Raw genomic sequence first — 22,561 nt, 5'->3', positions numbered from 1 at the left:
TGATTATAACCATATATGCACAAGTTTTCTGAATACAGTGCTGTGAAAAAGTATTTGCCCCCACCCTGATGGCTTCTGTTTTTGTGTATATCTCATAATAAATGGTTTCAGAAATTACAACTAAATTTAAGATAAAATAAAGGCAACCTGAGTAAACACAAAATACAGTTTTTATATGATAATGTTATGTATTGAAGCAAAAAGGTTATTCAATACCACCTGGGCCTGTGTGAAAATGTATTTTCCCTCACAGTTACTAATTCCCCAAATCTATGAAGCTGCATTCATAATGGGGTTCAGCTGGACTAGACACAACCAGACCTGATTACTGCAAAACCTGTTCAATCAAATCAACACTTAACACTTAGAACTTTTTCAGCAGCATGAAGTTAAAAGGTCTCACACAGTAACACACTCTGCCAAAGCTGAAAGAAATTCCAGAAATGTTGAGGAAGAAGGTGATTGAAACACATCAGTCTGGGAAGGACTACAAAGCTATTTCAAAGGCGGAAATTTCAAAGCTATTTCAAAGCTATTTCAAAGCTATTTCAAAGGCGGAAATTTCAAAGCTATTTCAAAGCTATTTCAAAGGCGGAAATTTCAAAGCTATTTCAAAGTTATAAGAAGTGTTTGGTTGCAGTTATTGCTGCTAAAGGTGGCACAACCAGATCTTAAGTTTAAGGGGGTAATTAGTTTTTCACATTGGTGATAGATGTTGGATAACTTTTTTTTGCTTCAATAAAAACAAAATAAAACTTTACTGTGTGTTTACTCAGGTTGCCTTTGCTTCATGTTGTGTTTCGTTTGAAGATCTAAAACTGTTTAGTATGAGATATACACAACACCAGAAGAAATCAGGAGGCACTGTAAATATAAAAGTGCCACTGTGAAGTGGTTAAAACAGATATGAGCAAAGTAGGTATCCAAGTAGGTATCAACAGAGCATTCACAATAAGTTGTACAGTGCAATTATATAATGAATTAGCAGCAGTGCAGTAAACACTCGGGGCACGTTTGCTTCGCTCCTCCAGGGTTGCGGGTTCGATTTCCTCCCCCAGTCGAAAGACCTGCATTGTAGGCTGATTGGCGTTTCCAAACTGTCCGTTGTGTGTGTGTGTGTGTGTCTGTGTGTGTGTATGTGTGTGTGTGTGTGTCTTTGTGATTGTGCCCTGTGATGGGCTGGTGTAGCCTTGTGTCCCAAGTTCCCTGGGATAGGCTCCAGGCTCCCCGTGACCCTGTGTAGGATACGCGGTATGGGAAATGGATCATGGATATTGTTTGAGATAAGACAAGATTTTATTGACCTAAAGGGGCAATTACAGTGTTCCGGCAGCATACATAAATTATGACAAGGCACGAATCTCACATAAGAAATAAAGTACAGTAAGTAATAAAATAAATATGGAAAATATTGAAAAAAAATATATAATAATGTCTGCATGGCATAGATATAATATAAATAGTAAACCTGTATAGTATGTAACATATACACTTATAGTACTATTCTATTCTAAGACGCAAGGAGTATATACAGTATAACAGAGGGGGCGCAGACTTTTGCACGGTGCACTGTAGAGCACGAGGAACCGCGCATGCGCAGATGAGGTGCCCTGCTTTTCCCTGTGCCGCTGCTGTATTACAGGTGGAAACAAAACGGCAGTTAGCTGGAGCTATTCGGGGGAGCCGAGGATATTAAGTTGCGTAGACGGACTTAGCTTAGAAGGACGGACACGCTGGGTGGATATATATTACGGAATGCATAATGAGCGAATAACAATAACTAGCCGGAGCTGGTGTGGTTGAAGGAGAGTGTAGCTTAGCCATAGCTAATAAACAGTTAGCGCGCTAGCCACGGTACAGCTCGGCTGCTGTGAGCCTTTATTCTGGGGGAGAGCTCCTGCTCCTCCTGCTGTTAGAGCCAGAGCCAGAGCCTGAGCCTGAGCCTGAGCCTGTCCTCAGCCATGTTCGTGCAAGAAGAGAAGATCTTCGCAGGGAACGTGTTGAAGATCCACATCTGTACCATGGAGGGCACGGAGTGGCTGGAGGAAGTCACTGAAGACACCACTATAGAGAAGCTGAAGGAGAAATGCCTGAAACACGTACGTAGTGTATAGCGAGTTAACTTGACTAGCTGTCAAGTGTTGTTTTTAGTTGACTTGGCTCATCTCCAGCTTTCAGTAAGGCCCACTGGATCTGTCAGTGTCATTGCGGTGTATTTTTAGACCCCTAGCAGCCAAGTAGACACAGTGCTATTTATAATTAACCAAGCTGTACCGTCTCCTTGCTAAGACTGGAGCTGATTATGTGCTCCTGCTCATCTGAGGGTTTTCCTTGCTTCTAACACACCTCATTCAAACTCATCAGTTAATCGACAGCTATTCCTGACTTGTCATGACTGTGTGTGTGTGTGTGTGTGTGTGTGTGTGTGTGTGTGTGTGAGAGAGAGAGAGATGTGATGTGATGCAGGAAAAAACTCTCACATTGGAAGGACAGGTGCTACTCCAGGACCAGGGTTGGGAACCTGTGACCTATAGCTCCATCCAGTCCTGTTAAATCATTATTATTATTATTATTATTATTATTATTATTATTATTATTCAGCTGTTGAACCAGAAAGATGTCCAAAACAGCAATGATTACGAAGACAGCGGCGTTCCTTAAAGTGCACCTATTATGGTTTTTCAAATATTACCTTTAATGTAGTGTGTTATAGAGCTGTTTGTGAATGTAAAAACGTCTGCAAAGTTTAAAAAAAATCAAAGCGCATGACAAAAGGAGTTATTGACTCCCAAAAGAAGGAATCGATTCTGAACAGCTGAAACGAGTCGTTAGTGACTCCAGACTTTACTTCCTGTACTAACCTACGTAGGTTTGTAACAAAAAGCCCCGCCTCTGGTCTTCATCGTCTGCTCGCTGACAGACGGAGCTAAAACTTCTTATGGTAGTAGGCGTTTCCTTTTTGATACACGCCGACAGCGGTAGACCAATCACAACAGACTGGGACATCTGACCAATCAGACCAGAGTATGCTCTCTGAAAGGAGGAGTTTAGAACGGATGATTGAACGAGTCGTTTGTGACACTGGAGGAAAAAAAGGTGATGCTGCAATTTATATTATGAGCACGTTAAAGTGTTTTTCGACCTTGGATGCACGTACATCTATTGTATAAGACCTTTAAAACAAAATTAGGCACGTTTCAAAACCATAATAGGCGCACTTTAAATATAACACGCACTGAAAAGGATCCTCGTCCCCTGAGCCCTGCGTGTTGCTGTAATGATGTTAGCGACTTGAGGAATTGTAAACCGTCAGATTCCACTCATGACTTGTGTGTGCATTTCAAAGACAAATTTATTTATTTTTCGACCAAAACCATCTCTGAAGCCGAACAAACTAAAAGCTTTTTTATTATTTTTTTTTGTTCCAATGTCTCCGTGCATATTATTGTTTTGTAAACAGTATTTAAAAACAATAAGGGAGCCCTCCAAACGCTCTTGAAGTTTTTCAGCATGTATATGTGAACAAACCAAGTGATCTCAGACTTCCCTAAAAGGACCCAAAAGCGAACCGTACTCAGACCACCTCCAGAGGTTTGTTTGTGGATCCATGTTCCGTCGCTGCTGAAAACGACACACAAATTTCACCATGTCAGGTCGCGGGGTCGTGTGGCTCTCAGGGGGACAGCTGTGCACTTCTTGAAATTTGGGAAGAGGATTGCATTAAACGCCAAAAATCCTCAACACATAAGAACATAAAAGTGTTTCTTTTGTTTTGTCAAAAAGTGAAGGAAAGAGACTATAACAGAACAGCACAACAATGCCGGGTAACAGTTAAAAAGCGAACAAACAAAAAACTACGACAGAAGTACACGAGCACCCGTGACAAAATGCGTCGAAGTGGAGAGGTCACTGAAATGAAGGATTCCTGTCCCTTCTATGATGACTTGGATGAAATTTTGGGTGGTGTCTGAGTTCTTATGAAGTTGTGGTGTGAACAAGAAAGGGTCCGAGATCACTTCATTGTTCAAGAGGACCAAAAAAAGAACCGGGTTCTCTTTGAGTCCACTATATTGTGAACACCAAAAGGACTGAGGTCACTTTCGGCCGGTTCCCTTTCTGGTTCACTTTAAGTTAGGGCTGCACGATTAATCGAATATCGATCGCGATTACGATTTTGACTGCCCGCGATTACATGAACATGATCGGCTGCGATATTGACGTTTAAAGTTCATAGAAAACTCCGCTGCAGATCAAATCGTAACGCCAAAACCCGGAACTCGCGCTGCGAGCTTCGCTTGGGGTTTCAGAGCGAGTTGCGAGCTGCGAGCTCCAGCGCTTACGCGAGGGGAAATCGTGACACTAACATGTTGCTAAATGTCACTACAGACGTTGTCGGGAACATTAAACGTCGTCACGCCGGAGAGGAAAAGTCTTTGTAGATAAAATGGTTCAGGTATGCTGTGCACAATTGATATTGTCTTTTCTGCATTCGCCTGAATTGTTTTCATTTGATTGCATATTTTCATTTGGTTGAAGGCATTTTTATTTGTACTTATCCTATATTTTGGGTACAATTTTATTTATATTTTGCTTCTACAAGATGATACACTTTAAGGATCAGTCTAATTTGATGAATACATCAGCAGGAATGTAGCACAACATGGAGGTGAAAGCAGCGGTCTGTTTATTTAAATATGAAAGTGCAATAAAAATATGTTGTCCCTAAAATCAATGAGTAATCGTGATCTCAATATTGATGAGAATAATCGTGATGATCATTTTGACCATAATCGTGCAGCCCTACTTTAAGTGAACTGGGTTCAGCTCTTTTAAAACAAACTATATGTGAAAACACCCTAAGTGTGTATATAATTGTGTTTTATAATTGTGTTGTTATATATTGTGTCATTTATTTTATCGACAGTGCACTCATGGGAGTCTAGAGGATCCCAAAACCATCACGCACCACAAACTCATTCATGCAGCTACAGAGAGGATTCTTACTGAAACCAAAACCGTCGCAGACGAAAACCTTAAAGATAAAGGTATCGGCGTCATTCTTTACACTTTCTCCCATTTTCCAATACGTTAACCTACGTACGTGTTCCAGTACGTTACATTAATGATCGAAGCTTTTTTTTTTTTTTCTTTCTCAACGTGCTTGTTTTCTTTTCAGACTGCTTGTTATTGATAAAGAAGAGGGCACCACCACTGCATCCCAAAATGGCCGACATATCTGCAGAAGAGAAGGTACCCCACCATGATCTGCACCATCTCTGAAAATTACGTAAGGGATGATCCCAAAGCTAGGTGTGCCTTTCACGATTTTAATGTACGACATGGAGGCACAGAACCCCCCAATACCCCCACGTGGAGCCGGGTGCATTAAAACCGTGGAACGTCCACCTAGACGTGGATTTTCCCGCTTATACCTCGGTCACTTGCCAGCGTCGACGAGTTAAAGCCGTCACTTATGTTCGCAGCGCAAAATGTGAACGAAAGGATAAAAATAACGCTTAATTTTCGTTGGTTATTTTATATACGGGTCGTTAGATCTAGAATTCTGCTCTAAATCATATACGGAGAGAAAGTAGTGCGATAAGATTACAGTTATTTGAATGAATTCTAATAAATAATTATTAGAGAGAGCGAGCGAGATTGTGCGTGTGTGAATTACCGGCGTCTGTGCCGCATCTATACTAATAACGAAGCTGTGAGTTTCGCTATATGTTACTATGGTTACAGTTATTTATAAGCAGCGCATTAATTTGGAACGTTGATTAAACTGACTGGAGCTACCTGTGCGGTATACGTTTTGAACGCACACCTTCCAGCCAATCGGAATGGGGTATTCGGACAGACCACGGTATAACCGCTATTTATTGTGAATTCGGTCAAACCCGTATATCACTTTGCTCACGCAGAATTGATTCAGTCTGTCTTCTTTTGTTTTTTGTTTTTTTGTCCCCCCCCCCGTGCACTGGCAGAAGAAGCAGGACAGCAAGGCTCCAGATAAAGACGCTATCCTCAAAGCCACAGCAAATTTGTCCACTCGCCACTCCGACCGCACCGTCACGCAGCACAACATCAGAGACGTGAGTGAGATGTGTTAGAAAGGATACATACTTTTTATAAATGAATTTTATTTATTTTTTTAACGTAAGGCAAAAGAACCTGAGTTTTATTCTGATTTGCAGATTCTGAAGGAATACAGGCTTATAGATCGTGTACAATGTGCAACCAAAGATAGTTTTGAAATGCTAAAATAATAAAACAATGAGCTACAACAGCTATTTTGTCACTTCATCGACTGTATAATTGCGATCGATTAAATAAATAAATAAAAGATGATGACTGTTTTTAGCTATACTTGTGCAACTTCCAGCGATCATTACTTTTGTTTGAGAAAGTGAAATTCTGTTTTGTATTGTTTTGTATGTTATTATGTCACTAGTTCCAGACTGAACTGAGGAAAATTCTGGTGTCGCTCATTGAGGTAGCGCAGAAACTCCTCGCGTTGAATCCAGATGCTGTCGAGCTCTTCAAAAAGGCTAACGGTAAGTGTATAAAACCGGATGAAATAATGCCGGGTTAAATGATTTCGCTTCGCTTCACAGCTCTTGTCAGAAATCTTTCCCCTTATCGATTCTCTGTCTGTTTATTTCAGCCATGTTGGATGAGGATGATGAGGAGCGTGTGGATGAAAATGCCCTGCAGCAGCTGACCGAGATGGGTTTCCCAGAGAGCCGTGCGGTCAAGGCACTGCGCCTAAACCAGTGAGCATACACTCACTCTGTGTGTCCTTAATCTTTGTTTGCTAGTTAAAGTGCACCTATTAGAGCTTGCTGTTTGTGAATGTAAAAAGTCTGAAAAGTTTCAAAAATCAAAGTGCACGACGATCAGAGTTATTGAGTCCCAAAAGAAGGAACCGGTTCCTGAAACGAGCCATTAGTGATTCCAGACTTTACTTCCTGTACTAACCTACGCAGGTTTGTAACAAAAAGCCCCGCCTCTGGTCTTCATCTGCTGCTTGCTGACAGACGGAGCGGAAACCCGTTATGGTAGTGGGCGTTTCCTTTTCGACACACGCTGGCAGCAGTAGACCAATCACAACAGACTGGGACATCTGACCAATCAGAGAAGAGTATGCTCTCTGAAAGGAGGAGTTTAGAATGAATCATTCTAATTTAAATTAGATTTAAATTATGAGCACGTTAAAGTGTTTTTCGACCTCGGATGCATGTAAATCTATTGTATGAGACCTTTAAAACAAAATTAAGCACGTTTCAAAACCATAATAGGTGCACTTTAATGTGAACTTACTTGCTGTAAGCTGCACGTCAGACTAGGGTGTGCGGTTTAAGTAAAGCCCTGGAAGTGTAACAGGACTGAAAAGCAACAAAACAACACTGAAACACTACAGGGATGTTCAACTGTCATTTCTATGGAATACCAAATAATCTGTTTTAGCTGGTTCATATGCACTAATCACAGTCACTTCCCTCACAGCATGTCTGTGACGCAGGCGATGGAATGGCTGATCGAGCATGTGGACGACCCCACAGTCGACATGCCCCTGCCAGGCCAGGAAGCTCAAGGAGCAGCCGGATCTGCAGCAGCTGCCTCTGGGTCTGCAGCAGCTGCCTCTGGGTCTGCAGCAGCTGCCTCTGGGTCTGCAGCAGCTGCCTCTGGGTCTGCAGCAGCTGCCTCTGCGTCTGCAGCAGCTGCCTCTGGGTCTGCAGCAGCTGCTTCTGGGTCTGCAGCAGCTGCTTCTGGGTCTCCAGCAGCTGCCTCTGCGTCTGCAGCGTCTGCAGGTCCGTCTCCCTCAGGTCCAGCCCTTCAGGCAGTCACCTCCTCCCAGTCCAGCTCAGAGGAGGCCAAGCAGGACGAGCTGACAGAGATCTTCAAGAGGATCCGGAGGAAGCGAGAGTTCAGGCCGGACTCACGGGTTAGTGCCGTGTTCCAAAAGAGGTTGGTTTTTACATTCGGTGAAAGTTTGGTTTCTTCCTGACTTTACGTAGCTTTTACGCTTTGGCTGTAAACAGAATTTTACATTGTAATTCTGTTTTTTTGTTGGAAATATTTAGAAATAATTGAATTGCTCACCTCTGTGTGCTATGTGCAGGCAGTGATCGCACTGATGGAGATGGGGTTTGATGAGAAGGAAGTGATCGACGCCCTCCGGGTCAATAATAATCAACAGGACGCTGCTGTAAGTCACTCACTCAAAGATTTAGGACATTTTGAAGATAGCCGTATTCAGAGTTCTGTTACGCACGCTTAGTGAGGAATTAATACTGAAGTCAAACACATCGAAAGTAGCTATGGAATTAAGCGCCGTCGTACCATTTACGCATGTGGGGCGGGGTTTTCCGAAAACAGAGGCCATTTTCATGCGGGTTGTTGTCTCAAGCAAGGTGCCACTGTCTGATAGTTTGTGTAACCACAATATGTGATGCTACGCTATGTATAGAGCATCCTAATCTGAGACATTGCTTCTTCAAAGCCCAAATTTATTCAATGGATAAAATATGATCACCATTTAAAATGAGTTGTAAGCATTGCAGATGAGTGCTGGACCAGCTGATTCTTTAAAACTGTGAGTGCATATTCGACAAATCAAATTAGCGAATTAAAAAGCACGATAAAATAGACTATCACACACACACACACACACACACACACACACACACACACACACACACACACACACACAATTTCATGACCATGATTTAGAATCTTGTGGCTTCCTTAAAGGGATAGTTCACCCAAAAATGAAAATTCTGTCATCAGTTACTCACCCTCATGTCGTTCCAAACCCATAAGCCTTTCGTTCATCTTCGGAACACAAATGAAGACATTTTTAATGAAACCTGGGAGATTTCTGTCCCTCCATTCTCAGTCCAAGTAACCAAAACTTTCAAGCTCCAAAAAGTTCAGAAAGGCATCAATTTTTTACGAAGCAATACAAATGCTTTTACGACGCCTTTATGAACTTTTTATGTAGCCTGCAGAAATAATTCTCTTTTAATGAACAGCTCGGGCTGTTCAATGATGATTATTAAGGATATTTATACGTTAGTCGTTTAGTAACGGAAATAGTCCTAGATGTACTGAAAACAATAACATACAATCGGTGCTGAATAAAAGAACAATGCAGAGTTATTGATGTATTTTAACACAGATTAGATCTGTCTGCTTTTCACCCTTTGACCTTACGCAGTGTGAATGGTTGCTCGGTGACAGAAAGCCTTCACCTGAGGACCTCGATAAGGGCATCGACACTAATAGCCCTCTGTTTCAAGCCATACTGGAGAATCCTGTGGTCCAGCTCGGCCTCACAAACCCTAAAACACTGCTGGGTAAGTCTGTTTACACGTCTTTTGGCGATAACAAACTGTGTCTGTTTTTATTTTCTTCTTCCTTTTTTCAAATTCGGCCTCATTTTATCACAATAATTTATTAAAGCTGTGCGTAAATAACAACTAAATAGTGAAACACGTACAAGTCACATGCACATTTCTTTACAGGAGAGCGCATCATATTAACGAAAAAACGTTGGCCTTATTTTATTAATTCAGCGTGATTAAAGTAGTCTATATCCTTCACACACGTTGTGCTTTCGTGACCTAGATTTAGTGTCTCGTGTCTTCATTTTCATTAAGTTGTGCACACAATATGATAATAATAATAATAAAAACTAATAATAATAATAGGAGGTGCTGGATCAAGTGCTGTTTTGTAAGCCACAGAATAACTAGGATGGAAGTCATATTTTTCAATTAAGAATGAAAGGCTAAAATATGCAATTAAATTATAACTACAGCTCAACCACTGCAGTACCTTGGCTAACACAGGCACATGCTAACTCTTCCTCGTTCCTCCTTGTATAGGGTGCCATTATTATTATTATTATTTTTCTGATTGTGTAGTCTTATTTGTTTTATTAAACACCTTTGTTTTGGGTCATTAATATGAACCAGTTAATATTCACAATATTTTTAAATGAAATTTGTCTGCGTAATAATAATAATAATAATAATAATAAGTAATGTATATAAACTTGACAGTGTAATTCATATATAAAGTTGCAGTGACTCACTAGTTGTACCTTTTGAAGGTTCATATTCGTGAGTCTGCCGTAATTTATGCAAACACAAGCATGACGAGTGTCTTCTGTAAATTCTCCAGGGAATGATCTGTGACGAAATTCATGTGTATTCGATTAAACGAGGCCCGGTGTTAGTTAGTGTTGCTGGGGGTCATGTGCGCTCTTGAGATGAGCCGTCTTCTCAGTTTACTGCATTGTTGGCTCTGTTTTGCTATTTCATGTCTGTTCAGTGCCTTGTAAGCTGACCCCGTTGTTGACCCTCTGCAACGTGACTGATTTTGATGAAGCGCGGTACTGAAAAGCAGGTGTCTCAGAATCCACTGCTTGTTTGCCAGACAGGACGTTTACTGATGTTGACTGCTGGTTGTTTTGTGGTGTTGTTTTTAATCCTGGCGTCGCATTGCGTTTTTGGCTTGCAGCGTTTGAGGACATGCTGGAGAATCCTCTGAACAGCACACAGTGGATGAATGACCCTGAGACCGGCCCTGTCATGCTCCAGATATCCAGAATCTTCCAGACGCTCAACCGCACATAAAGCACATCTTAGGCTTATTCACTAATAAGGGAAGTGTGTGTGTATGTGTGTGTGTGTGTGTGTGTGTGTGTGTGTGTGTGTGTGTGTGTGTATATATATATATATATATATATATATATATATATATATATATATATATATATATATATATATACACACACACATATATATGTGTATGTCTGTGTGAGTGTGATTGTGTGGCTGGTATGGTTTATGTTGCAGAGTTATAGCGAGCAATGAATGTAACAATAATAACAGGATGAGAATTTTTCAGTTTTGAATATTATACAGATAAATATATCTATTTATAACTGACAGAACACTTGTAAAAAAAACAACAACAACAACAGATGTAAACAGTAACTTAACTGATAAATGCTAGCTTCACAATTTTTTTTTTTTTTTTTTTTTTTTTTTTTTTACACATTTTATGAGCTGTTTTTAATTCTATTAATGACATATTTTATTTTGTATACTTTCTCCATGATGTAAATTAACATAAGGTATCCAGAGCAAAAAAAAAAAAAAAATTGTTTACACTTCAGGAAAACACTTTCAGATGTTTCACATTGTTTCAAAGAGCGTCTTATTAGTCTCTTCACATGGTTACATTTCATCAGAATCCATGTTTCCAGGATGAGATGCCTGACGTCTAACCGCGTTATATTGATTTAGAGTACAGTACGTGAAACTAAAGTTACTGGTACTGTTTTCTGCTGTAAAACAAACACGAACAAAACGCATCATATTTCATTTGACGTCTGTATGAGCTGCTTTATCTGACAGCTTCAGAAACACTGTACAATCCCAATGTGCTCGGTGTTGTGCCATCAGAAGTAATGCGACCTCTAATTTCAGGTCTGTGTAAGTCGTACACTGTCAGGAAAAAAATGGTAATAATGTTTACCATTCCTTGTTGTCGAGGTGATACCTTCAAGGGTTCAACTTTTGTACCTTTTTAGTGTGTATATTTTACCTAGAAAGGCGCTTGTAGTGGACCTTTCAGACTTTTATTATATATTTTATGTACCTTAAATCATTATTAAAGGTATGTTTCAAGTTGAAAGGTACAGACAGTTGAGGTTACGTACGCCTTACAGAATCTGAAAAATAATAAAAGAGGGATCATAAAAAATTGCATTTTGTTGTCTTATTTAGTTCTGCCCTGAATCAGCTATTTCACATAACAGATGTTTACATGTAGTCCACAAGACACAATAATAACTGAATTTACACAAATAGACCAGTTCAAAAGTTTACACACGCTCGATTCTTAATACTGTGTGTCGTTACCTGGATGATCAACGACTGTGTTTATGTTTTGTGTTAATTGTTCACGAGTCCTTTGTTTGTGCTGAGCAGTTAAGCTTCAGAAAAATCCTGCAGGTCCTGCACATTCTTTGCTTTTCCAGCATCTTCTGCATATTTGACCCCTTTCCAACAAGGATGGTGAGATCTATCTTTTCACACTGAGGACGACCGAGGGACTCGTACGCGACTATTACATAAGGTGCAAACGTTCACTGATGCTCAAGAAGGCAACGCGATACATTAAGAGCCAGGGGGGTGTAAACTTTTGAACAGGATGATCGGTGTAAATTCTTATTATTTTGTTCAAAGTTCTTATTTTTTTTCATTTAGCACTGCCCTTCAGAAGCTACGTAAGACATTTACATGTTTCCCAGAAGATAAAATGATAACAGTTTACACTGATCATCCTGTTCAAAAGTTTACACCCCCCTGGCTCTTAACGTGTTGCCTTCTTGAGCATCAGTGAATGTTTGCACCTTTGGTAATAGTCGTGTACGAGTCCCTCAGTTGCCCTCAGTGTGGATCTCGACATCATATAGCCGCTTTTGGAAAGGGGTCAAATATGCAGATGCAGGAAAAGTAAAGAATGTGCAGGACCTGCAGGATTTTTCTGAAGAACAGTGAGCAGTTTAACTGCTCAGAACAAACAAACGACTCGTGAACAACTGGCACAAAACATAAACACAGTCATTAATTTGTGTAAATTCAGTTAGTACTGTGTCTCATGGACTATATGTAAACATCTGTTATGTGAAATAGCTGATTCAGGGCAGAACTAAATAAAAAATATGCGATTTTTATGATCCATGTTTTTAATTAATTTTTTTAATTAATAATATTTTGCAAGCTTACATACTGCAAGGCATATGTAAACTCATGACCTCAACTGTATTGAAGGCGTCCCCTTGAGGGTAAATTTTTTTTTTTTCCTGAGAGTGTATGCATTTGTGACGTTGCCACGTAACCTATAGCTTGTGACAATTCTGGTGCTCTTTCAGGATGTTTTCTCCTTCATTTCAACTCCGCAATGCATCTGCATCAGTTTCACTCAAGCCCGGAAAATCTAATATGCAAAGGAAGAAAACAGCAGGTCTCACTAACGTCTCTGCAGAAACGTTTCTGACTTATCGCTCCCTTGTTCGGAGAGAACTCTGCAGCGGCACTAATTTCCCAGATGATTCAATTACCTGGAAATTTAAGCTCCCCTTTCCATCCCAGATTCCATCCCCGAGTTTATTTCTGAGCCGTACGTAAAAGACGTGAAAAGCCGGCTACGGTATGGTGTGCACGGACGTTTCCTCTGACTAAAACACAGACCTCCTGGTCTGTAACAGAGTACATATTTGGCTTTTCGTCCAATCTTATTTGGTTTGAATTTCAGATGTGAAGGTCTAGGCGCAAGGCGGGATATTTCATTTACACTTGTGTTTATTGAAACACCCGGCTTCTGTAAATTGGATCCGCTCCGTTCGAATCCTGTCGCTTGGTACAGGTTAGAAAAACCTGTTAGGAACAACAAAGAAAGGATTTGTGCTCTGTATGTCAGGTCACGTGTCTCATTTAGTTTTTATTTGTGGCATGTTTACCTGACATTACAGTTTGTAGGCAGCGAACCGACAAGTTCATATCACAGTCGTAGTACGATACTAAAACAGAAAATTCAGTGTGGTCAGTATTAGCCGGCACTTCACATAGTAGATATTTTTGAAGGTCGGGGGGAAAAAACTAAACAAAAGACTTTTTGTCAGAATTTGAAAGGAAGTATCTGAAACATATCGGAAAAGTATCTCAAACCCACATTTCTTTAGGAAATCCAAAGCACCTACCTATTAACAGAGTGTGCATGACACTACGGACTAAAATCCATTATTATCCATTGAGATGAAAATAATTGTACTTGTGATTGCTTTAGTTGGCTTGTGGATTAATTTCCCTTTATCAGAACACTTGGATACCAAAGTAATCATAATGTCTTCTCTCGTTTTGGTTGTGATGTGAACGTGTGTGCTGAATTTCACTTCTTTTCCTCCTCCTTTGTTTTTTTTTTTTTTTTTTTTGGGGGGGGGGGTGTTCTTTTTTCTTTTTTCTTTTTTTCTTTTTCCAGACTCATTCAGGATTTGAAATGGATTTTGCTGTGTTTGCTCAGGGGGTTTAGAGATCAACAGCAGGGAGAAGATCTACTGTCTGCAATGTGTTTAATGAGTGAACAATGGCGGGACTGAACGTTTAGCAAGATAACATTGATTTAGTGTAATATTCGGATTTATTTAAACACTCTTAAGTACCAGCGTGTCCTATTTATTCTCCTGATCCGTTTCGTGTCGTTTTAATACATCCGAATAGTTCGTCAACTGGTTTTTAAGAAAGACTCCCATAAGACTTCGCCTTAATGTCTTAGCAATGCAACATAACCACTTTTCATTGTTTTTCCTCCTTGGTAGAAATGTGGCGTCAGTCTTACTTCAGAGAGGGTTTTTTATTTAATTTTTTGTATTTTAAACGAACAATCATCAGTGTTTGAAATCATTCTCCGCGCCAGTCAACGTTCTAAGCAATATGCAATACTCCTTCACTCTCCGTTCAGAACGGTTTTCATTACAGAATGTCGTCATCACAATAGTATCGATTTCTCATTGCTGTGTGTTTACAATCCCACTGTGTCTAATAATCTAATGTGAAATCTCTGTAAAACCTTAGTGCTGCTTCATGCTTAAAGATTTATTCTGTTTTTGTTAAAAATAAAAAAAATAATAAAAAAAGGTTGTATACAGCAGTATCACTTTAAGCTCGGGGTTTTCATCGTGTTAGAAACGCCGAGTTGATACGCTTGATTGTGTGTTGCTCATATTTAACGATTCGTGTCACAGACGCAACAACGAATTACAGCTTCCTATACGTGAAGAATCTCTGTTCTTTCAACTCAAGCAATGTGAACAAAAAATTTGTGTTTTTTTTTTCACATTAATGTGTTCACTCTACACTTATCTACAGTACGTAAGTTGAAAGCCTTGTTTTGTATTATTACAAATAAAAGGGTTTGACATTTATGAAACGTTTCATGTGGTTTCTTTGAAGCAGGGTAGAGTCGTGACTGATGGTGCGCACATGAACGGACCACAAAGTCGTGATTACGAGTGGGGAAACTTCGGGATTTTCTTTGTGCCCAGAGTTTGAGAAAACATGGTGGAATCAGTGGTTGCAACATCTGTAGTTGATGGTAAGTTCGTTGAAAGCTAATTGCCTGTACGATATCCGATAGCACTACAATTACGATGTAATATGTAATGAAGTTCACTGCAGCTTCATGAATTGATTAAAAACATTTAAAAGAAAAAGAAGAACACACCTGATGCACATTCTTTGTTCTTCATTTTCTAGAAGTAGAGTTAAAAAAAAAAGCTGGCTGTATTTTTGTAGTTAATTAAGAGAAGGTACACCGCCATCTTGCTCTGACCAAAGTGACTTTAAACGCAGCTGATGTCATAATTACAACTTCCCAGGAGGACTTTTTTTTGGGGGGTTTTGAGAGATCAGGACGATTCGAAGGGCCCTGTTTAGACAAGGGGTCCAGCAGAACCCCATCCTTTCCTGTATGATTTTGGTATTTAAATGTCCTCTTTGCACAATAATCTATTAAGAAGCGTGCTATAATGAATGCCCTCAGACTGTGCCAAGTGCATGTGTGTGTCCCCTTAAGACGTTTGTGGATTATTCACGCTTTACAGTTGTGAGACGTTACATGCTTCAGGTAGATGGCAAGAGATGGTGCGGACAAAATCGGGATACCGAAAGAGGAAAGAAAAACATGAAGAAGAGGAGAGAGCAAGACGGGGAACTAACCAGCTTCAGGAGAGGCGTGAGGATGCATGTGTGAAGGTTTTATTTAACATGATTAAAAAAAAAGCATAGTCAAAAATGTTAGTGGCAGTTAGAATGAGTGGCAAGACTTCGTGGAGACAGAATGGAAACTGTGTACGTATAAGTCCTTGACCAGGAAGTGCTACTGAGTAAAGAAACAGGAATTGAATGACACGACTCATTCAGATTTTTTTGTATAGCTTGTTTTGTTTTACTTTGAATAATACACACGGTTCTTTGTGCAGACTCAAGTGTTTGGGCAAAGAATGAAAGTGTCAGAGACGCCGATGGCAAGGAAATCTCCCTGAGATGACACGAGGAAGAAAACTTGAGAGAAACCAACCTTAAAAGGGAATGTGTCTTTTTCTGGGTGACACCAGATTATTCTTCTATGTCTGTTTACTATAAAATCAAATTCCATCAGTGTTCAGTATGAACAGGATGGATCAGGCAGATCCGGAGGCAGGACCATCACAGTGTCAGGATCAGACACTAGCATTTCATCAGACAGCAGGAGTGAATGTACAGCTCAACAAAGAGAGTTATTTAACCAATCCCCCCACCGCCCCGCAACGGGCATCTCCTGAAGCCAGACCACCCGTCTGACTTGGTCTACCTCTTGTCCTGGGAGCAGGCCAGTCCGAGGTCTCTCTGTAAAAGTCTGCGATAACAGAAGGAACAAGAATGTCCTCTGAACAGACCAAGGAGCACTCTGGACTGTACCTCTCCCAGTCCAGGACATACGTAAAATACGCCACTTAGGTTTGATTAAACCGCATACTCTGTAGACTGAAGTGTGTTATTTTCATATTACGGCATGGCCTGATCCGTGTTTTCCGGTTTCCTCCCACTTCCCAAAAACATGCCAGTAGGTGAACTAGTTAAGATAAATTACTGCTAAGATGTGAAGGTGTGTGTGTGTGAGCATGGTGCCCTGCGATGAACTGGCATCCCATCCAGAACGTATTCCTGCTTCACATCCAGCGTTCCCAAACTACACTCCACCACAACCCTGACCAGGATAAAGCGGTTACTGAAAATGAATGGAAGAATGCCCCAAAGTGTTTTAATTCTCATATACCACAGAAATTCATTTTTACGACAGCAATTTACTCATAAATGACACGTCATGCTTTTTAACGGTTTACTTACAAACAATGTTGTGGAAGTTAGTTCCTGTCATCGTGTCTGTTTCAGCAGCTATAAAAGGTCATGTTCTCTTCAGCCCCCTTTTTCTTCCTCTTGAATAATATTAATAATAATAATAATAATAATAATAATAATAATAAAAAACCTACAGAAAAAGGCTTTCCCATGGTGGAAAACCATTACAAAGTGCTGTAACACTGGAGACTCCTTACACAAATTTAAAAGAAATGTTACAGAAAGCTACACCTAATAAATATTTATGTTTTTCTTTGTTAATTAACACCATGTTTGGAGGTGGATAGTGAAAAGTAGCCAAAGGTTTTACTCCAGTACAAGTAAAACTACTTATAAAAATAATTACTCAAGTAACAGTAAAAGTAATAATGTTAATAATTACTTGAGCAAGAGTAATAAAGTATCACAATGAGAAGACTACTCAAGTAGCAAGTTACTAGAAAGTGTGTGTACTTCCCACCTCTGAGCACGTCTATTAAAACTGTTCATTGTTGTTTTTAGATTATATGGAGTGTCCACTATACTACAGCAATGGTAAAGTGTCAGAATGATGGCATTATTATAACCCTGTGATTTATTTGCCGGCCAGCACTATGTCAGACAAGGAGTAGTGGGGTGGAAGACGATATTCCAATTCACCCCAAAGATGTTTAGTGGGCTTGAGATCAGGGCTTGAGTTCTTCCACTCCAACCTTGGCAAACCATGTCTCCATGGAGCTCGCTTTGTGTTTGGGGTATTGTCATGCTGGAACATGGTTTGGTTCTCTTAATTCCAATGAAAGTAAATAGTCCGCTTGAAGTGCCTTGAAAGGCATTATTCGATGTGTTAACGTAATTTCCACTGAAACAGGACGTCAGGGTGAGACATATGGAGTGACTCCTCCCCCTTTTTAAATAGCCAATAGCATTTCGCTTACCTCACAGTACAGGCTAAACTGTCCTTGACTATTTTTTTTTTATGGAGTGTTGCAGGCATGACGTATTTTTGTAGGCCAACCCGGAAGTTAGCATCACGCTGGTTCCCCTCAACAAAAATCCAGTAGGATTTCTCCATCGGTTTTTAGATTACTGGAGAAAATAATCCCTGTGACCGACAAACGTTTATGATTCTTACACGTTTTGTTCATCAAGAATATCTTCACAAATGGACACAACTTTTTATGAATTTTGAAGCCTAAATACAATCCACAGAAGTAAAAAGCAAAAGTTAGCCTATAAACAAACTACACCACCGCTAAGCTTCCCACAACTCTTTCATTCTTTATTTAAAAACAAAAAACACTACAATTGGAAAATACTATTTATTGATAAATCTACAAGTCGGAACGTTTGAGTTGGAATAGTTTGCAAGAGCGTGAGTATGAACACAGCGAGACTGTAGTAGATGAGTTTTCCTGTTCGGAGTAATGACGTTTAATATCCCCGTTAAACTCCGTAGACCCATTTAGCCACTTGTTAGCAACCGCCTTTTTCAAGCCATGTAAAAGCTTTAAAAGATGTCGTAGAATAAAACATGAAAATATCTTGAGCTTGTGCTACACTATCCGTTGTCACCCAGATGAGGATGGGTTCCCTTCTAAGTCTGGTTCCTCTCAATGTTTCTTCCTCATATCATCTTATGGAGTTTTTCCCTCACCATCGTCACCACTGGCTCGCTCATTAGGGATAAATTCACACACTTAAAATCTGTATCCTGTGTTTATATGTTTCCGTAAAGCTGCTTTGAGACAATGTCCATTGTAAAAAGCGCTATACAAATAAAATTGAATTGAATTAAACACAGACCTTATTTCAAGCATTTAACCAAAAACCCATTTAAAAAAAACCCATTGACTTCTGCACGATGGAACCGGAAGTGCAAAAATGCAACTCATTTCCGGGTTTTAGGACTCTATAATGTTGGGGGCGATTAGTTTTTGCAACAGTTTAGGGAAGACCCACACATGGGTGTGATGGTCAGGTGTGCACAAATTTATGCAAATTGAGAATAATATGAATATAGCGCGATAATCTGCGCATCTCCGACGCATCCTGTCAGCTCTCGAACAGCCCCGCGGTGTCACTTGTGGACGACCTGATACGTCATATATGCGCCAACAAGCGTGAGTCTCTTTCCAGGTTTTCTTTATTTATGCAGTGTTGTTTCGGTATTATTATTATTATTATTATTATTAGTATTAGTAGTGTTTTTTCTATTTAATTTTAGTAGTATTATTATTACTATTATTATTATTATTATTATACTGTTATTATTTATTTATTTATTTTCCCCCCTGCCAATCTACTGCCCGCACTCCAGTCCAGTAGGTGGCGGTAATGCACCTTTAGTGGTTTGCCAACCGGCATTAAAAATAAAAAGAAGAAGTAGTAGTAGTAGTCTCTTTCCAGGATGACTGCTCGTTATGCTGGCGAGCTGTTTAAAGGATTAGGATTAGGATTGTAGCTTGTCGAGCAAACGCTGTCAGTTGTTTAAGTATTTACTCTGTGCTATTAAACATGCATTCTAATCTTAAAAGACTGTCAGCAAGCAAGGCTTCCGTGAAGTCCAGCACACAGACGACTATCAGCAGGTTCTTCAGCAGTGCAGGAGATCAAGGCGTAGAGGTCGACAAGCCAAGCATTAACCGTGCTGATCACAGTCAGGAAACCAGAGGCAAGGTGAGCATGCGTATCAGACATGCACATCACTTCTAGACCTAATTAAAATCCTGGAAGCGGCGGCCGTGCATAACTCTATACTGTGCAGAGCTTGTAAACAAAGCGCGTGCCCATGCACTTTATGTTTACACTCATCTGGAACAGCTAATACATTTGCATCTTGTATAATGAGCAGCAGATTTACATATCAAAGTCTTCTTAAAAGAGTATGCATAAGCAGTTTGATTAAGGACTAATGCTTGATTCAGAAACAATCACTGAAAATTGCTTGATCCCCCCCCCCCCCCACACACACATATATAAGTGAACTCAAATGATTAGAAAGCTTTCTGTCTCATCTTTCTAAAAGATGTGCACTTAAGGCCTTTGTGAATGAGATTCCAGAAAGCATGTGACATTTATTATTGGCAAAGGAAACATTAACATGCTGCAAGCCACCTTACCTCATTGATTCATGAATTACAAGCATCAACTCCTATATTACTGGCACCTTACACACACACACACACACACACACACACATACACAAACCCTGTCTCACTCAGGTGTGTGTGCACACATAAGAAGAACTGATGCAAATCCAGTGATATTTAATACAGGCTAAATTAATTCTCACTGGGTGTGATGTATATGTGTGCAACATATTCAAGGCCTTGCTCACGTACAAGAACTTGTCTGGAACAGCAACCCGCTACCTCAACACACTCCTTGAGGCTTTAGTTTGGACTTTCTGGAAAGGGACCTTGAGGCAAGTTGAGTAGGCACTTCTAAGCGTCGGTCGTTAACCGATCGTAGCTTGCGTGAGGGAACGTAATCGTCCCTCAGTGGTGGAATGAACTTTAATCCGGACATCAGAATCTGTCACTGTTTTCAAAAAACAAGCTAAAGACCCACCTCTTCTGTGAGCACTTGACTAACCCCTAAAATGCCGACCCCCACATGATCTTTAAAAATAAACAACAACATTACTCTGGCTCTTACACCTCTACTCTGCGCACTTTGCTTCTCTAGAACTCACTTATAAATCTTGTATGGTAGCACTACTTGTATTGTCCTCCGCTTGATATATCGCTTTGCTTGTATTTCCTCCTTTGTAAGTCGCTTTGGATAAAAGTGTCTGCTAAATGAATAAATGTAAGTGTGATGTAATGTTTTCTGGAAACCTTGACAATAGTAGAATGCTCGAGTGTCAGTTTGGAAAAGTTTGAATAAACTGAAGACTAATCTTTCTTTGACTGTTGCGTGGTGATGTAGAAGAGGCTGCCATTACCTGACGGAGGTGGATCTTTGAAGAAACGGCTTAAAGTCTCTCGCAGTGAGAAAGACGAAGGGAGAAAGCCGACGAGCTCTGACGGTAGCACTAAATGTAAGAATATACTGTAGCCAATCGCATTCAGCCTGTCAGAACTATTCTTAAGTTCGTGGCTTTTACTTCAATGTGTTGCTGCTTTCTTGCAGTAGATGACCAGGGCCCTGCCTCTAAGGCAAGTCTTTCCTGCTCCACACTGGAGAAGCTGCGAGGTTTCAGCTGCCATTCGGGCAATGAGAGCAGCGCCGCATGCGAGAGTGTGAAGATGGACGTCTCGGGAACAGGACAGTTAGAGAGCACAATGAGAGAACAAGTCAAGATGGAGGAGGACACTGAAGAAGAGCTGGTTCAGAGCAAACAGGTTTGTTTGCCTGTCATCAAACTGTATGAGATGGAGCTGGGGGTGTTTCTGAGGGACACATGGAGTAAGATCGGAAAACCCTCTGCTGGATTTTGACCTTTACTAATGTTCTCATGGAAACGGAACTGGGTTGCATGACTGGACTAACCAGCGGACCAATATCGTTGCACAGGATCTCAAATGTTGTTGTCATTCTGAGATGCCTGAGCCAAAATCTGTCAATCAAATGATGTTATAATTACCTCCCAGAACTGTCTCATACGATCATTTTATTTAAAGTAATTTATTATATTAGAAAAAAGAGCCACACTGGCTTCTAGAAAGTGTCTCGAAAAAAGCATTATATAAATGTAACTGTAGGCTATGTATAGTGTATATTGTTTCAATAGGAGGAGGAAATGCTGTCCAGAAGAGTGCCTATGTAGGTGTATAAAGTTAACCCACACCCAAATTAGATGCACTGTACAGCTCTGCTCTAAACGCGTGCTCTGGTTTATGCTTCTTTTTAATCCGTTTCCATTTCCAAGGTGGTAACGTGACGTACTATTTGCCGCAGGCGTCACTGGTCACGTAATTATGGCAGAAGGAATTAAACACCCAAACAGAGTTGTTGGTTAGTTTCTGTTGTTCTCCGCAGGTGGGTAACTTCAGTCGGTTTGCTAAGACTGGCGGTGTTTCAGCATTTAAGAGGAGTCCGCCAGAACCGGCAGGACCTAATAAGAGAACCAAAAGCATCTACACTCCCCTTGAGCAGCAGTACATGGAGATTAAGGAGCAACACAAAGACACAATACTTTGTGTGGAGTGTGGCTACAAGTACAGGTTCTTCGGAGAGGACGCAGAGGTGAGATACGGTGTATATATAGTGTACATTACACTCCGTGCTCATCTGTGCATATGTTTCTCGCCCAGTTTCATGCATGGTCAATAATACGTTGTAAGAAATGTATATCGTTCGATATTTAGAAATTTAAACAAGGGCGTTTATGGTTGAATTCATCTAAGACGGGTTAAGAATAGACTTTACAGTCCCCACAGCATGGGATAGTCTGGGATGCTAATTGTTTAAGACCAGCCTAAATTCTTGACCCCTTTTGTGCACAAAGACCTTGCCTCATCTATAGAGGCTAACCGGTACTGTGGCCACACCACTGATTTGAATTTATTTAATAAAATTTTTTTTTTTTAAACACGTACTAATAAGCTCAGTGGCTGTGCCGCCTTTTAATTATTTCGACCGGCTATGCCTCCTTC

General features: G+C 40.3%; 2 protein-coding genes across 8 annotated transcripts in view; both read left to right on the top strand.

Annotated features, from left to right (window-relative positions):
• The first annotated feature begins 1,591 nt into the window (after nucleotides 1-1,591).
• ubac1 (UBA domain containing 1) lies at nucleotides 1,592-17,257 on the top strand. 2 transcript variants are annotated; one of them, XR_008393207.1, is made up of 11 exons: nucleotides 1,592-2,099; nucleotides 4,925-5,045; nucleotides 5,177-5,250; nucleotides 5,988-6,095; nucleotides 6,455-6,557; nucleotides 6,668-6,776; nucleotides 7,510-7,948; nucleotides 8,126-8,212; nucleotides 9,224-9,362; nucleotides 15,033-15,174; nucleotides 15,683-17,257. XR_008393207.1 is itself a non-coding variant. In XM_017452525.3 (10 exons), exons 1-10 carry the CDS (start codon nucleotides 1,962-1,964, stop codon nucleotides 10,644-10,646), a joined length of 1,434 nt encoding a protein of 477 aa, XP_017308014.2. In that variant the 5' UTR covers nucleotides 1,593-1,961; the 3' UTR covers nucleotides 10,647-15,021. The 2 variants fall into 2 exon arrangements, 1 of the variants encoding a protein (XP_017308014.2); XM_017452525.3 differs by lacking the exons at nucleotides 15,033-15,174; nucleotides 15,683-17,257 and adding an exon at nucleotides 10,531-15,021 and having other exon boundaries at nucleotides 1,593-2,099.
• A 1,662-nt stretch (nucleotides 17,258-18,919) lies between these two features.
• msh3 (mutS homolog 3 (E. coli)) overlaps nucleotides 18,920-22,561 on the top strand; it is a 72,461-nt gene continuing 68,819 nt past the window's right edge. For 2 of the 6 annotated variants that reach the window (XR_006980845.2, XM_053674340.1), the window contains exons 1-4: nucleotides 19,144-19,637; nucleotides 20,892-21,003; nucleotides 21,096-21,307; nucleotides 21,945-22,151. Coding sequence is in view for 4 of the 6 variants with exons in the window: in XM_053674340.1 (XP_053530315.1) it covers nucleotides 19,476-19,637; nucleotides 20,892-21,003; nucleotides 21,096-21,307; nucleotides 21,945-22,151 (693 nt within the window). In the remaining 2 variants the exon portion in view is untranslated. Of the gene's footprint in view, nucleotides 19,082-19,143; nucleotides 19,638-20,891; nucleotides 21,004-21,095; nucleotides 21,308-21,944; nucleotides 22,152-22,561 lie in introns of those variants that run through there. The other 4 variants (XM_017452436.3, XR_006980844.2, XM_017452435.3 and 1 more) reach the window with 4 other exon arrangements.

The sequence above is a fragment of the Ictalurus punctatus genome, chromosome 22 (genome assembly GCF_001660625.3).
Source record: "Ictalurus punctatus breed USDA103 chromosome 22, Coco_2.0, whole genome shotgun sequence".
In the NCBI taxonomy this organism is placed as follows: Eukaryota; Metazoa; Chordata; class Actinopteri; order Siluriformes; family Ictaluridae; genus Ictalurus; species Ictalurus punctatus.
The sequence above is the reverse complement of the archived record's forward strand: the minus strand, read 5'-3'. Positions and strand labels throughout refer to the sequence as shown.

Excerpts from the sequence above, each read along its gene's own strand:
- ubac1 (XM_017452525.3), top strand. The coding sequence starts at position 1,962 with ATGTTCGTGCAAGAAGAGAAGATCTTCGCAGGGAACGTGTTGAAGATC. Across the intron at positions 6,096-6,454 it reads CGCAGCACAACATCAGAGAC|TTCCAGACTGAACTGAGGAA; the intron begins GTGAGTGAGATG and ends TTATGTCACTAG. Across the intron at positions 8,213-9,223 it reads ATAATCAACAGGACGCTGCT|TGTGAATGGTTGCTCGGTGA; the intron begins GTAAGTCACTCA and ends GACCTTACGCAG.